At 40.4% G+C, this 17,110-nt stretch overlaps 1 protein-coding gene across 2 annotated transcripts in view; it reads right to left on the bottom strand.

Annotated features, from left to right (window-relative positions):
* Positions 1–1,776: 1,776 nt before the first annotated feature.
* The window catches only part of LOC107217449 (ubiquitin carboxyl-terminal hydrolase 48-like), a 58,954-nt gene continuing 43,620 nt past the window's right edge, over positions 1,777–17,110 (bottom strand). For both annotated transcript variants that reach the window (XM_015654979.2, XM_046743581.1), the window contains exons 17-18: positions 9,781–9,865; positions 1,777–2,422 (exon numbers count right to left, since the gene is read on the bottom strand). In XM_015654979.2, coding sequence (XP_015510465.1) covers positions 2,400–2,422; positions 9,781–9,865 — 108 coding nt within the window. In that variant the 3' untranslated portion in view covers positions 1,777–2,399. The remainder of the gene's footprint in view (positions 2,423–9,780; positions 9,866–17,110) is intronic.

Consider the following 17,110-nt stretch of genomic DNA (forward strand, 5'->3'; position numbering starts at 1 on the left):
TACATCATACCAAATTTCAATTCATTGTTACAACGTTCGTGTATTACAAACTTAGCGCAATAGTCGTTTCGTACTTTAGATATAAACGTATATACATAAATATATGGATAATACACACGTACACAGAATTTTATACATAATATATATTATATACAGGGCGTTCCACGTCAAACCAATACGTCGTTAACCTGACCTCCTGGGATTGTAATGTCCAATGGATTTTTTGGCTTGTTTCGGTCAAAAATGATACCTCCAAGTTTTCAAAATTTTTCCACCATTTTGTAAAACTGTGGCGACCCGAAATATCCCTCACATGAAGACGAACATTTTTAAAACGGATGAAACTGTTTTGCAAAATCAGAGACTGGAAAGCACATGTTTTCGTCATGGTTTGAAAATGGGACGAAAATGCGGAATATTTTCGTTTCTTTGTTTTTCAAAAATAAAAAAAAATAAATAGAAACTCTGTTCTGGTAAAATTTGACTTTTCTTCTTTCCTAAAGTAATCGGAAGGAAACAATGCCTAATGCGAGAGAAAAAAATTCGTTTTCATCGTTTTTCTTTTGAATTAAAAGAAAAATCGAATTTTACTAAGGCAAAGTTTCTTTTTATTTGATTTCTTACTACAAGAAGTTTATGTTTTTTATTAAAAACGATAATCCAAAAAAAAAATATTGAGCATTTTCGAATCATAACGAAAAGATATGCTTTCGAGTGCCTGATTTTATAAAAAAGTTTTATCGATTCTAAGATGTCCAACTTCATGACAAGAATATTTCAGGTCGTCACACTTTTACAAATTTGCGAGAAAATTTTGAAAAATGAGAGATGTCATTTTTGACCGAAACAAACCAAGAAATCCATTGGACATCAGAATCCTAGGGGGTCAGGTCGTTGACCCGATGGTTTTACGAAGAATGCCCCATACACGCATATATGTTTCTAAATTTATTAATCTGTGAACAACTCTATAGTTACAAATGTATGTATGTACGTATTTCCGAAGTAATTTATACCACGAACAATTCGTTTATTGAATTTCCGAGGTTTTGTTCAATCTAAAAACTGTGATGTTTCAGTGAAATGATTTGCCGAAGTTCCAGTATATATATGTAGTTGCGTTTTCACCCTGCATTCTACTCCATAACTATTTATATATGCGTACGTTACATATATATATATATACACATATATTAGGGTGTAAAAAAAAAAAATTTCTTTGGAAACAGGTTCACGAGTTTTATTTAGGTATAAAAATTTACTTGGTAAAATTTGAACTCTTAATATTAATATCAAGACGTTGCGCATTGCAAATTTCCTATTTTCCATAACAATAATGCAGGAAAAATGGTTTTTTGCTCCTTCTGATTTTTATAACTATAAGTTAACGAAGCGTCTTACAGAAAATTCGCAGACATATTTTCGTAGAAAATTGAACGCTTTACAAAAACGATCACAAATCATTTTATGATAAATCTACTCTTTCAAAGGTTACTTAACGTCTAATCTTATCTAACGTCTAAAAATAATTTCTGATCTCAAATGAGTTTTCAAAGAGCGTTCAATTCCCTACACAAATATGTCTGTGAATTTCTTGTAAGACGCATCGTTAGCTAGTTATAAAAATCAGAAGGAGGAAAAACCATTTTTCCCGTGTTTATCTTATAGAAAATAGAAAAGTGCGATGCGCAACCTCTTGATGGTAACATCAAGAGCTCAAATTTTAACAAGCGTATTTTTATACTTAAACGAAACTTTGGAACCCGTTGCAAAAAAAAAAAAAAAAACACAAAAAATGTTAGAAACACCCTGACATATACACCTGTAATATATATATATTTAATTTACCTTATTTATTTACAAATTTCGACTATCTGTAATCGATGTAAAACGGAAAAGCGAGAGCGAGAGAGACAGGGATGAAAAAAAAAGAAAAAAATATAGCGTATAAATGTAGTGTGTTGCACATCTGCAGGAGGTGCAAAAAATCGATCCATTCATGATAAGAAAAATAAAAAATTTCGAGGTGCGACGTAATAAGAAAAAAATATACAGGGATAAGATAAGATAAGATAATCTTGCGACTATGTGTGCATGTATTTATACGTATATGTATAGTGTTGATCTGTACGTATATACATATATACATATGTAAATGTATATTACATATATTGAGTAGTAATGCAGGTTTTATAAATAACGAGAAAGGGGGTAAAGAGTAGAAAAACGGAAGAGAAAAGAAAGCTGAAAGATTGCGTCGATTTTTACAGTACGACATTACTTACTATAGTAATAGATAAATTCTAGATCGTGTATAAAAATATATAATGTGGATTGACAATAGTGAATGTTATCATTATTATTAATATTAAAATTCTATTTAAGTCCGTCCATCCAGATCAGCTCGGAATCAACTCGGTTCCTGAAAAAAGAAATTACACACACTTGCCATTTTGCGTAAACCAATCATATTATTATAATAACAGCTAAACAACTACATACTGCAACCGCGTTATCGTTAACTTGGAAATACGATAAACGTAAATTTATCAATATGTAGCATCTGCGTGACCGTTAAAGAAGTTGATTAGCCAAAAAATTGATGTTAGTCGAATCGAATTATCGATATCCGTAAGATTACGTCTATTATTCCAGTAATTTCTATTTTTGTACATTCGAAGAGGTATTCTTAGCTTAAGAATATAATATTTTTTAATAACTCGATATATAAGTGTCTCGCAATACGATTATTAAAAAGTATAGATTTTGGTTCGTGACCAATCCGTATTAATTATAAAATTGCGTCTCTATATTCGCTGCGGCTTATCGCGTCTACAACGAGAATGAGTTTTCCTCGGGTAAACATTGGGCCAGATTATAGGATGGAGTCAGGCTTTTACAAGGAGGAAAACTTCCCTACGAGCTTTTGTATTTAGGAGCGGCGAGTGGCGTCGGCCAGCTTCTCCGCCGAAGAGAACGAAAGTTTGAGATAGTTTTGGGGTGTCTATAGACGCGTGCACGTATCGATATAAAAGAGCCATCGGTCTGTCAGTTCATTAGGTTGCTTCGTCGGAGGTTTCTGCTCGAATAACTCTTTCACCGAATATGTTTTCCAGGCAAAAAGTGGATAGAACGATTCAGCCGGCCTTTCTAATCGCCAAAAGCCGAAGTATAACAGCTCCGACACACAACAATGCAGCGTATACAGGTCTATAACATAACACGTACCGCGTATAAGTGAAAAGTTTTCTCTCGCGACAAGCGACGCTGTATATGCATGTCGGGCGTAAGAGGTGGATAATCGAGCGTATTGATGATGAAGTAAAAATAAAAGGATATCGAACAAGCAAAACTTGACACTTTCACGCGACCCGATGCATGAACGAAAAATTACCGATATTTACAGATCGCAAAAAATGTAAGTCACAGATTGCAGCCGAGAGATCGGCGAAACGGGTTCTGGGACGAAAATGAATGAAAGTATAAAAAGGATTCAAGTTCAACCCTCTAAGAAAGTCAGACCCGAGACAGGTTATCCTTGGGTGAAATTGTAGAGCGGGTGTGTTTCCACGCCGGTTAAAAATACATCAGCCGAGGAAAAAGGACTCGTGAAAATGACAGTGGCGTTCTAAACTAGGTGAGAAAATGTTTAGCAGCGTTTCGTGACGGTGAAAGGTAATTTCGAAAGAAGCTACCCGGCGGAAATCAAGGGTATGCCTGGTAATTTTTAACTCGTTTGTCCGCGACGACTTCCGTTTTCAATTAGGGATAGTTTGACGCTTCAAAAGTCAAAACCCTAACCCAACTTCAACCTTCACGCTGCAGGCGGCAATGCGCACTCGATTAAATTTCATTACGCGGGAATTATAGAAAAGATGGTTTTTTTTTTTTTTTGGTTCTTTTCTATTTTATCCGAGGATATTTTGTTCGAGTAGAAAGGAATAAGGATATAATTAACGATGTCGCGTTGAATAAGGGTAGGGTATATATGCCGGGTATCTTGTTCATTGCTTCATTATTCTTTTGTTTCGCTTTGTGTTAGTTGACTATGATAAATAATTGCTAAAGCTTAACATAAGCCAGAGCCGTATACTTAGCTAATAGCAAAAAATTTCTTTCTTCCTCCCTTCCCTTTCCTTCCCTTCTCTTTCCTTAGCTTCTCACTCTTCTCTGCCGCCCCTCCATCCCCCCTGCGGGACGTTGTACAGATAGGAGCATCCCTAGTCTGGCCGCGATCCAACGGAGACCTTAAGGTTTGAGGTGCCTTATTTTCGAGACATTTGCATCAGAGCTTGCAATGGAATAAAAAAAGCGCCCTCATAGGCGAACGGGAAAATTATAACGTTTCGGCATATGCTGAATTTAGAAAACGATGAATTCGGATCAATTCAGCCGATTTGGTTTATTAGCATCGATTATTTCACCGCTAAGATGTGACACTTTTTTTTTTTTTTTCTTTTATATACCGTACTACCAATTTCTGATTTCTACATTCCTGGTAATTTGATTAAAATAACAAGCATGTGTTTTCCCTCTTTCACATAAACACGGTATATTTTAAGTATCGAGAATTTCGGTCTTTTTACAAGACGACGAACACCTGATGGAAATTTCAGTGCCTTATGCAACGTTCTGGGAATTTGAAAGAACACGTCGACGATCGTACAGTTAAAAAATTAAATTCGTTCCTGCAGGATCGGCTTGAATTTCAGTTGCGGAAAGATGGGTTCGAAAATAATGAAAACGTCAAGCTCGTCACGGATGGGGCGGCGTGGAGAAGGCTAATGCGTGGATAACCTGTCCGAAAGAGTAGATTTGCGGGGTTATGAGCGGAAGGTGGTTTCCTGTCCCCGGATCGGGGCATCAACGTCTTAAGCTACCCTGATTCTCAGCTCGCGTAATTTCGCCAAGATCGGACCGCCTGTATACGTAGAAAATGTGAGAACACGGGGTTTTGATTTTCTTCTTCGTTTTACCTGTACGATATTCCGCTCTTGTTTGTTTCGCTTAATTTTTTACCGCGCAAGAAAATTTCGTAATTTAGCCGGTGCGCTACCTTGACGCAAAAAACCGACCGAGCGGCCCGCCGCCTCAGCGAATGTACAATGAACCATGAATGTAACACCACCGTAGCAAAGTTTCCAAGTGCTGCGTAGACCTGAATAAATGCACGCGTGCACACTGCACTCGAGACCGAATTCTGATACCTGCACACAAGTTTAACATCGTTTGCGTACGTCTGTCTGTGCGTCCCTGCGTGTTTGTGCGAGCGTAAAATCCGAGTAGAAGACACGCGTGTTCGTAAGTCCGTCGGTATTCCCGACGCCGTATAACCTCCCCGTGAATTATATTACACACTATACAGCTCTGCCGGTCTGGTAATGTAATAATAAATATAAGTTAGGTGAACCCGTGCAGCAATCTCAACGTTGGCCAACTATTATGTCGTTTTGAGGCCTTCGAGCCTTATTTTCGTATACGTATACGTACGGCGCAACGATTTCACCGAACCCCGTCTTCCTCCCTGCCCGAAAATCAAATCGCTAGAGTTTTGCGAATAGCCGGTATTTCGTTGTTTTTTTTTTTTTAACTGTATTATTACAGTCATTACTCAGATAATGCCCCGTGTCCAAGGATTTTAAAAAGCTTGATCCGTGTATTCGACGCTCGAGGTGCGGGTGAAATAGAAAAAAAAAAATTAAAATATTTGTCCGTTGAGAGATCTAATCGATTTGTCCTTTAACAAGAGCTCGAGATTTTTGTTGGTGATTCGATCGAGTTGAGGGCTGATTTTCAGGTTACTGAGAGTATCTATTTCTCTTGTTTTAGTTTTTGACCCAGTTTATACTCGTCAGCCATAAACCGGAACGCGACTTATATACCAAGGCCAAGTTAAAAAGAAGAAACATGCGGTACATGCGGACGGCTGTTCTAAAATTGAGCACACGACGTACTGTGAGGGAAACGAATTTTGGCCAAAAACACCTGGGCATTCTGCCCGAATCTTATACGTACACAGAGGCAAAGCGCGGACGGTTTTTCGACACGAGTTTTTGTGCCAAAGTTAAGTAATTACAAAATCCTATATGGTTTAATGAGAATTCGCGGTACAAGGGTTTATTCTCATTTGGCAATAGATAAAAAACAAAAAAAAAAAAAAGGATAAAAGTAATTAAGCAAAAATATCTGGTAGAAGACGATTTTTCGGAAGCTAATTACAACCGAGCACAACTGCCTACTTTGAAAGAGTTATAGAGCGTGAACTGCACATGACGTAACGCTAGCCTAACGAGAGCCTAGTGCAAAGTGTCAGAGACGTGTTCCTAAACGCCGGGAAGTTTGAACTGCCGGTTCTAATGAACTCAGTTCGCAAAACCATTAATAATAACGGCGAGGAGAGAAAGCGAGAGCGAGAGACTTAGGGCCGAGGCGTTGAAACTTTTGGAAGAGGCGAAGAGAGATCCCACCTTCGGTCTTACAGAGAAGCGCCCCTTTGACTAAGGATTCAGATACTAGCTTTTATACTACCGGCTAAAGTCCTCAAGACAAATTCTTCAAGGTTCATTTTTTACCTTCACGGATTCTCGCCGATACACCGCCGATGCGTTTAGGCTGCTATACGTGTAAGTGTGTGTACGCAGCGAGTTTATTATCCTTGCTAAACCCTACGTCGCCAGCCGACGGAAAAAATGAATAAATGAGAAATAAAAACGTGGATCTCATTTCACGGCTTGATGTGGCAAGAGCGAAAATCACGCGACCGCGTCGTTTTCGAATTTTGCGAAACGAGTAAATCGACTTTGGAAAAAAAAAAGAAATCTGGTGAAATGAATTTTATAAAAAACCGGTCATCTTTCAATCGTATCAAGAGTAAAGCTTTTATTCTTATTTTGTCAGGTTTTTCGTTCTTTTACACTTATTACAATTATTCAATTCGGATAGCTGACGTTTCAGCCGTTTTTAAATTTTAAACGGAGACGATGTATTTACAGTGACTCGAAAAACTCTACAAGATCAGAATTATCGCGTGGAAACTTGAATGATATGATTTTCCAGAGTAAAACTTCAATTGTCCACACTCCATGGTATTTGTAAAACAACCGCGACGATTCGTCACCTGGTAGCTGATTTTGACATTATCGAAAAAAGAAAACAAGTCGTCGAGGTTAGGTCATAAATCGATTTTCAGCCGAAAACACTACTGATACAATTATTAAAAGTACCGTTGAACCACAATATTTCATCATGAAGTGAAGTACCCGGGAAATTTTCGCTATATGCATATTTGCTACAACAACGAAACAGCTATTATTTAAAATATACGCATGAAAATTGAAGAACTCTATGCTCAAAAGGTGTAATTTTTCAAACATTTCGATCAAGACAAATGATTTTTTACATCGGGAAAGAGGTTTGGCCGTTAAAGGGTTAAGCAGAGAGCTTCATAAAATAGAGAATGAAATAAGTGCGGACACGAAATTTTGTAGAATGAAGCGTAGCTGCAAAGCTGGCCTAAGCGGTACATGTGAACACATGGTTGGGTGTGTTATTAATCTGCAATCGGTAAGTGATCGGTTTAATTTCATTTACATAACGCGAGCATGTTTTACGCGTTTTTTCCATGCGTGTTTTCCGTACACAAGGTACACGTTTCTATGACAGTCGAGTGAGTCTGCGGATGCGCATGCGCGTAATACAGAAAATACCACTTTCAACTACAAGGAATGAAAAGTGGTCTTTTCCGTACTACCCGCATGCGCTGTCGTGAGAAAATCTTACATTAGGCGAGCCTAACCTCAATTTCGTGAAAAAACGCGTAACATATTCTCGTTATGTAAAGAATCGTGTGCAATAAGAAATCAACGGCATTTTCGCCTCGCGTATTTGCAATATTCGTCTTCAGCTCACCTACGACTCATATTAAAAACTTAGGCTCGGCCCGAAAAGACCGAGTTTTCCTCTTTGTTACACAATACACTATTTCAAATGCATTTCATAGCTATATTGTACTGACTCAGAGCTTTGTTACATTACAGAAATGAATTGAACGGTTTGCAAATGCTCTCGAGGACCGACGTCAAGTGCATTTGGTGTGAACCTCGAAAGCGATCACTTGAAGAATATCAGACAACGCCATTAAAAAATCACTCTTGTTACAGTAATAAATTTAGACGTCGCGATGAAATCAAGCTATTCGAAGAACAAGAGTGTGCTATTCGTAAAGTAACACTTAAAACAAATTATGACCACACATCGATGGTTGAGCATGTCTGAGCATTTTCTCCTGATTTTTTTTTTTTTTAGTTTTGTTAATATATTTGCGAATTTAAAAAAAATTATATTAGCAATGGTAAGTTTTTTTTAATATCCTCAAGTGATCGTTCTTGAAGCGCTGTCAAAGCGGTACTCGAGACTATTTGGAAATCGTTCAATTTATTTTTGAAATATAACAAAATTCTTAGTTCAAATATCATAGCTACGAAATGCATTTCAAAATGATATAAAACCTATCACTCACCCATTGCAGAACAATAACACACCAACTGTGTGCTCACAATTACTGTTCAGGCCAGCTTTGTAGCTACACTTCATTCCACAAATTTTCCTGTTTGCGGGTATTTCACTCTCTATTTTCGGAAGGTCTTCTGTAAATTAGATGTTTGTTGGCAAAATGAAATAATTCGGAAATTTTTCTCAACATCTGCAAGTTTGCTGCAGTTTAATACGTGATCAGCATCGAAGAGTTTATTACCCTCACAAAGTTTATACTGGTTGATGAACAATCCACAAATGCATAAATTTCCCCTATACTTAACTTCATGATGAAATATCGTGGTTTAACAATACTTTTAATAAATGTATCAGTAATATTTTCGGCCGTGAATCGACTTATGACCAAACCTCGACAATTTGTTTCCTTTTTTCAATAGTTCCAAAATCAACCACCATGTGGCGAATTTTCAGGTCACGATTCTTTTACCAATAAATATTTATTTTTGGTTAAAAATTCAACCCGATTATTTGGCGTTCAATTTTCTTCACAAATAAAATATTCCTTGCAGTAAAGAGTCGTAATAAAACACAGACGAGTAGCATATATGTCTCGTGTCTTTTTAAAAAATAATAATTAAAATAATTTTCAGCGATTCCTTGAGTGAATGTGAATCTGTCGTAAAAATTGTAGAAGAAGAAGAAGAAGAAGAAGAAGAAGAAACGTGCAAGATTACATATTTCGAAAAATCGTTTTGCGTCTCAAAATCGAAACCCAGGAAGGGCCGGGCTTGTCCCGAGGCGATATCCTGGAGGGGTTTCTCCTCCATTGCTGACACTTCGTGGCGATAATGCGACGTATCAATATACACGCATGCAGAGACGGTCGAACGGTGGAAACGGGCCAAGATGGCCAATAACGCATAAGTGGCTTGATTCATGGTCATTTGTTACGTTTTGTTCGGGGTCTAAGTAATTCAACAGTCAGCCCCTACATCGCCCCTGCACAAGGGGGAAAGGGCTCGTCTGCTACTGTAGGTCGGATCACTTTGGTTCCTTTCTTCGGCAAATCGTGGCATATTTGTCAGATTCTTGTTTGAGAACAAAACTGCCCCCTTCTATGAGACTAAGTGGATTGGTTTCCTGGTCGCCGGTGCAAGGGAGCGGCGGGGGGCCGAGGTGAGGGGGAAAGCGGCGGGAGGATGACTTAATGTCGACTTAACATTGAACTTCGCTTAAGACGTCGGCTAGACCCGTACTCCCGATACATCGGGCACTGCACAGACTTACCCTTGAAGCCTTTTTCCGGGGATGGTTGCTGGTGGTTGATCACGGCGGCTTCCACGTCCACCTCGCTGTCGATCGGCGTGTCCGTCTGCACAGAAGATTCAAGAAAAACAATTAAAATTTTACGTAGAACAGTGAGATGGAAAAACGAAACGTGAATGACTTCGGGACATGAAAAAGATCAAGGGAAATAAAGAGACGTGTACATTTTTATTTTCAAAGAACCCGTTGGGGGAAATACTCTATTCTCGATGTCTCTTTCTCTCTCTCTCTCTCTCTCTCTCTCTCTACGTGTTGCATAAATATGCGGGGAAATTTTATCACACAGCGTTGAGGGTGAAACCTGAAACGTGGGGTTGGGTTTGGAGAGAGACCAGATCGACTTGTTTTCTCACTTTAATCACTCGTGAAATGGGAATTCAGGCTGCTGCAACGCACATATACCACCGATTTCTCCCATTCTTTGGAAAGTGGAATATATTTTGGGAAATCCGTTGAGCAACCGCTTCTGACTTTTTATATTATTGGTTATACAACTAATGCATTGTTCATGTATCATAAATTTGTTTTCTTTATGCTGTGTAAATATAATAATTGCACGATTCCTACGTTATTCGAAACAATGATGACCCTTGAATTTGATAATTTTAGCACATTTCTCCACATTTGGCGTTTATCAAATCGTATCAAATTTTTTTTCCATTCACACATTACTGTTTACTGAAAATTCATATTTTTAACTCGTTGAACTGATAAACTTGTCGGCAGGATAATATTGTGCCTGATCCAAACTCGCTGCCTTGACTTATGTGGTGAAAAAATATTTTCAAACAAAACGAAAAAATTTGAATGAGTTGATCTTACGATTTTACATTATGAGTTTCCATAACTGGATTCAGTTGTTGGTTGAATCTTATTCCGCAGGGCTGTAATATATGTAATCAAATTTCTTCGATTTATTTCACTGATAATAACCAAATGGTAACGTTAATATTTAATTAAAATTGAGAAACGATCTCATGTTGATTTTGGGATAACCGATTACGTGATATTAAGCTTGAACCGTATTTCCCATACAGTTGAGACGGTGCATGTCTAAAACATATAATAATAAAACGTGTAAAGCGGATTACGTAAAAGAATACGTGGCCTGAAGAGCTGCGAAGGCGGAATTGTCTATTGGAAAAGGGGAGGCGATTCTTTGTATTTGTTTTTGTTGGAGGTGTAAGTCAGTTTTAGTTACGCGGTTATACACGACATGTGTGAACAGCTGCCGACGGCTGGTATAGAGAGGCAGCCTCTTCCCACGCATCTTCCTATCTACGCAAGGCGCAGCGCAGCGTTAGCACGCTATATACGTTGTACGCAACTAAACGCAACACACACGAAGAAACTGGAACGACGTGTGACGAGCCGAACACCGACGGCGCACACTCGCGTAAGGATTTTGTGCATCGACCATATGAGGCTCATAGAACTCGAATCGGGGTAAAAAGTGTAAAAAGGGGTTGATGACACTTTGAGGCACCCTGAAGAATGCGTCTGCAGACCTTCTTCACCCTCCTCTTAATGATCCCTGACCTGGTGTTGAGAAAAAATTTAGTCAAGCTAGCGCAAAAACACTAACCATAACTTGAAAGGGAGAGTGAGAGAGAAAAAGAGAGAAATATAACGCGTAAAAAGACGAGGAAAAAACGAAACCGTTGATGGAAAAAGTGAATTAAAAACCCAAACGAAGAAGCCCTCGGGGTGTGAATATTCGAGTTCATGGTTGACAGATCCAGATATTTTTCTCGCACGATTTTGTCCCGGTGCACGCTTCGCTCGCTATAAACGATAACGTTCGAATGTTTCAAGACATAATGAAAAGTACAGCAACGGGATAATTTCAGGTAAGAAATCGTTCCTCAATATTTTGGTACGCTGAGAAATCGTCGACAAGGGTAAGCAACAAATCAAATCTTTCGAATGCCACGTAACATTTGGGTGGATCTTCAGCTTGTGAGTTTAAAGTTACCTTCAATATAATATCGTGTCGCGATTTATTATGGTATAAATTCTGACGGGAAACGGCGTTACACGTAGAGAGTAGACACCGCACGCCCAGACAAATAGCGATATTGAAATATCGTGTGCGTACTTTTTTTCCCCAACTTCTCCGTCGAAAGATGAATTGAAAAAGAGAACAGGTGTTTACCGTATCGGGCTGTTGCGGTTTAATATACGAAATATTAAATCCGTGCACGGGCGGTTTCAGCTCAAGTATAAAATTTTAATTACGTCAACCCTTTCATCTTCGGAATCTTTTGCTCCTCGTATGCGCGGCAGGTTCAGTCGACTCGGCACATTATGTGGCCAAATCTGTATGCGAATCGAGCGGAGAGAATGTCCAACGAACGAGGATGAGCCCGAGTATACCTAATTTTTTTTATCGGTACGGTTATTTTTTTTTTTTAAATTACAAGTTTTTCCCGCTCTTTGAAAATAAATCAAATCGAAAGATAGGCAGCGTGGTTTAGCTTCTAGTAGCCAGATGTGAACAGTACGCGACATGTGTGAGGAGTGAGGACACATATCCACCCGTTCAGGCTATACGAGACTGCTATAATTAGACCTATGGGAAAAGGGTTTTGAGCTCCATGACACAGAAACGAGCGAGCATCTCCGCAGTTAAGTATCGCCGTTGTGTCTTCTAATTACACTACAGCTTAACAGTCGTCGTACACTTGCCCCGCAGTAATCGTTAGATTCTCAGCATTTTATCTCATACCCGTACAAATAGCAAAATCGTATTGAAAACCCGTGACAGTTCTTCGACGATGAGTACGAGAATGACGAAAGTCGAGTGGTTTCTTTTCCCTCGAATTTCCGCGACGGTTTGAATATCGCCACCCCGTGGAGCACGCGGTCAGCCTCGTATCCAACCAGAGCGAAGGTGATACGACGCCGTATATGGAATATTTCCCCAGGACTCGAGAGAGATGTTTATGTATATATACAAGTCTTGGGCGAGTTGCCGAGAGGAGAGGACTACAAAATAGCGAATTGAGGCCTCGGAGTGAACGGGGTAATATACTGGGTTCGTTATGAGCTTCGCTCGGACGTGGGTATGGCTCATAATTGTAGAGTAAGCTCTCGAACTGAGTACCTCGAGGCAGTGCATCTTCTCAGGCTAACACCTATTGTCCTGTGAAAAGTCTGCAAAGATTTCGGCCCCGGTATCGAAGGGTGATTCATCGAACGTCAAATTACCGGTCATCGAATGGGGAGAGATGCGGAAATATTCGCGGTTCAAAAGCGAAGCGAAAAACTAGGCCCGAACCCCGATATACCTTCGGTGAAATTTCACACGAGATGGACAAAACATTTCAAGTTGATGCTGAAAATTATTAGTTCGCAAATGTCTTAATCCTCGGCGCGGAGCAGTCGCTGCTGCTGGTGGTGCTGCTGCCTCGATCCTCTTACCTTACCGCTCATTTTTTCCACTCTTCAAGTTCCTTACACGTTTTAAGTGCGCTCTGCGTATTACAACGATTTCGTACACACGTATACCAAACACTCGAATACCCGCCCATTCGGAGCAGCAAACGCACGTAGATACGTAGGTAGGAAGGTAGGATGGAAGGTCCGTATCTTAAGTTATTCCCAACCTGTCTGGGGTTATTTATTCGCGGTGGGGTGAAACTCACCCCTCGAGCACCGTCTTAATACCCAAAACCACAGCAGTTAATAAACCGGCAGGTTTCTAATTCCGTCAGTAATTTATATATATATGTGTATATGTGTGTATGTATGTAAGATAACGTGAGACTGCCGACAATCGCTGGGTTTATCTGTAAAATGACACGGAGATAGAAAGAAGCAATAACGAAAAGCGAGAAAAAAAAAAGAAATCGATCACAACCTAGTCGCGGTAAAAAGTTGCACGAGGTTGACGGGGGTGAAAAAAAAAATGTGGAAGCTTTCAGCTGTGCCAAACGTGGTCGCGCATGTACAACGGCGGGGCAGCTGAGAAGAACGTGAACCGTGGTAAATTCAAAGTAAATTAATATACTCCCTGCACTGTCTCAGGGTGAAACTTATGGAGCCAATTCACTGGAGAAATTATTGCTCCGCGGGGGTTGAGACTTCACCGTCATGAAATACTTGTGTTTTGCTTTCGGCAAACTATACCGCGTTTAATAAGATTAGAGTATTCCGTTCCATGTGACTCGGAATTACGAGTCCACCACCCAACGGCGACGCAGGGTTACGACAAAGACGCGCCACACGTACGAGAAACCCAGAAGACAGCCGGCAGCTGTTTAGCATCCTTGATATAAAACCGGGAGGTAATTATTCAAATTATTTTCAAGAGGGCGAGACTGAGAGGAAGACCAAAACGACGCGATAGAAAAATGACGATTCGCCGAAGAGTTTCATTCAAGTATCAATGGGAACCGGATGAATATTCCGGTGTATTCACGTACGAAATATTCGAATTTAATCTTGTCCAAGAGAAATAAATCTTGTGTAAATGTTGCAACGGATCAAGTTGTATACGAAGTTTCAAGATGGACGGAAATTCCGTGAAACGGTTGAATTTTAACTCAAGATTCTTTTCGTTAACACCATCTTTTAGTCGTCGCTTTTTCTTGTGATTCATGCGGCAGGCATCGATCGATCCCTTAATGGCAAAGGTGTGAAAGTATCGGGTGAACGAGTATGGTTTACTCGATCATTAATTGTAAAAATAAATTTAACACCAGACACACTCTTATCCGTAGGCATAGCATAGAGGATAGCGGAAGACGACGACGACGACGACGAAGAAGAAGAAGAAGAAGAAGAAGGAGTAGGAGAAAAAGAAGAAGACCAGCCGGGAAAAAGATGGGTTATAAAAGCAAAGAGATGAGGTAGATCTTTTGACGGTCGATGACCGAGTTTGTCAGAGGCATCATGGGCCCTCGAAGGTGGTCAGACTTGATGAGTTTTCCGCTTGATCGAGTAAGACACGCGGCCCGCGATCGCAACTCGCGTCAACGCGCGCTGTATCTTGCTGTACACAATGGTTCGTGGCTTTTTCATACCGATCCAAGAACCTGACGCGATATGCTCAATGAATCCGACCAGAGATCAGCTACTGCGTGGCGTGGGGTGGCTTCACGAGATTCGACAAAAACCCGTTGTTTGTTGATAACGAATTGCTAATTAACTATTCGGCGAAGCAATGGTCCGCGACTAATTTGAACCATCAATTACAAAGGTACAGCTGGGTGTCGACCGAGGTATATTACTGTCTGAAAGAAGCCTTTTTAAAAAATGTATTTCATTAGTCGGAAAAAGTTGAAGATTTTTTCGAAGATAATTTCGGTTTGCAACATAAACTGTATGATTATACGCGTATACGGATTGTACGGATTGCAAGAGGCATTTACGGAGTCGACACAAATATTCCGATGATAGTATCGGGATTGATTATCTTCACAGAATTTCAAAGATGTAACTAAATTCCTTGATGTTACATGGTTTTCCAACTTTTAATGTAACAACCCTATTCGAGAACGACCAATCCATACAGGATTTATCTCAAGGATTAATTACTCCTGTACAACGACTTGAAAATAGCCGAATATACGTATTTGGCGCGGGAGAAGGTTACCCGTGCGATAGCGAATGGTCTTAACGGTGAATCAGTGATCCGTGAATCCTACTTGTGCAACTGGCAGAAGGAGAATTCTGGGGGATACGGTACACGTGTAATATAAATCGGTACATGTATAACGTAGATACATAGACGGAGTAGCAGCGTTCCTAAACGATTCCGTATATAAACGCGTTGATAAATCGAAGCGTAAAGATACGTTTGAGTCACTCGATAATTTTGTACATCCATGGTGCCCCATGAACGCGGTCTTTGTACCCGGCGGAAGCATGGTTCGTCTCTGATGCCGTTCTTCTACAGTATCGAAACTAGGGGACCCGCGACTTCTTTGCGACGTCATAGCGCCCCGACATCGTCGGACTATACCCTAAGAAACGACAAGCCGTGGCCAACGATCCTGCGGCGTGCGTTCCAAATGCAAGGGTCTAGGGCGTGGAAATCTTACACCGTCATCGCGCGGGATTCTTGCCCGCCTTTCTCCCTGCCTCCCTGCCTCCCCGTGAAGCCAGGAGTCAGTGCCTCGTACCATCGACTCAGCCACGGAATATCTACCGGATTCTGAAAACCTTCGGAGCTACGAAGAACCTTTCGGCAACGCTCGAATTCGATGCCGGGAGAAGATAATAATAAGGCTTGGGGGCTAATTGTGAGAGAAAAAAATAAGTAACGATGACGCGGTGATAAATTGGCGGAGGAAAGACGGCGGTGAACTTGATTACATGTTACGTATCGGGTCACCAAGAAAGGGGTACGATGTAAATTATTGCACGATGTTGTAATAGACGAGTGTTTCTGTTACAGGGCAGAATTTCTAGTATACAGTTTGTAATACGACGTTTTGAACAACACAGATCCGACCCTCACACCGCGATTCACAATCCATTCGCTGCTGTGTCGTATGGAGATTTTTATCGTGTGCTGTTCTCAAGTATAGTTAGGTACGGATTTGTTGAAAGTGGGATTTGAAACAGTTGTGGAGAATGCCGGTGTAAGTGAAAACAGAATTAGTAAAAATGAAAGTTTCCTCAATAGAATGCAGTGTTTTGTTGCATCTGAGTTACGGACGCAACAAAGATCAATTACTGCAGCGCAAATTAGAAGGCGTTCTTATAATGTGTATGGTGTTGCCCTTACTGCAACATCCTGTACTGTACATGCAAACACCACAGTGATAGTTTCAAAAAGTATATAATAACAGCAATAATTCATCTTTATTGTGTCCCATGGCTGTGGTTCCTATAAATTTCCTTGGGGCAGGGTTGGTTTTGGTTGAGAACATCGTCATTCGCCAACGGGTTAATATGATTCCTCTCGGCTAGAGCGTGATGCATAGCGTAGTCGATCGTAGGAATTGAGGAAGATATTGATAGATCGGTATTAATTTCACGGAACTTTGAGCGAGCTTAATTCAACGGAACAAAAGCACCGACCGAGGCTCGCGCAGGCACGAGAAGGGAAAGTCACGGAGATCGCGGTCTGCTCCCAGAGGAATTTTGCAGCACGTATTCTGCATCGGTCCGAGAACGAAAAAGAGAAAGAGAGTGAGTGAAAGAGAGAGAGAGCGAGAGAGAGAGAGAGAGAGAGAGAGAGAAAGAGAAGCAAGAGGCGAAGATTCGTTCTCTAATGTAGTCAGTGGACTCGCGGGGTGTGAGGCAAGCCGAGGGTTGGCTCTTCCTGCGTCGGGTTGAG

The sequence above is a fragment of the Neodiprion lecontei genome, chromosome 6, assembly GCF_021901455.1.
Source record: "Neodiprion lecontei isolate iyNeoLeco1 chromosome 6, iyNeoLeco1.1, whole genome shotgun sequence".
Lineage (NCBI taxonomy): Eukaryota > Metazoa > Arthropoda > Insecta > Hymenoptera > Diprionidae > Neodiprion > Neodiprion lecontei.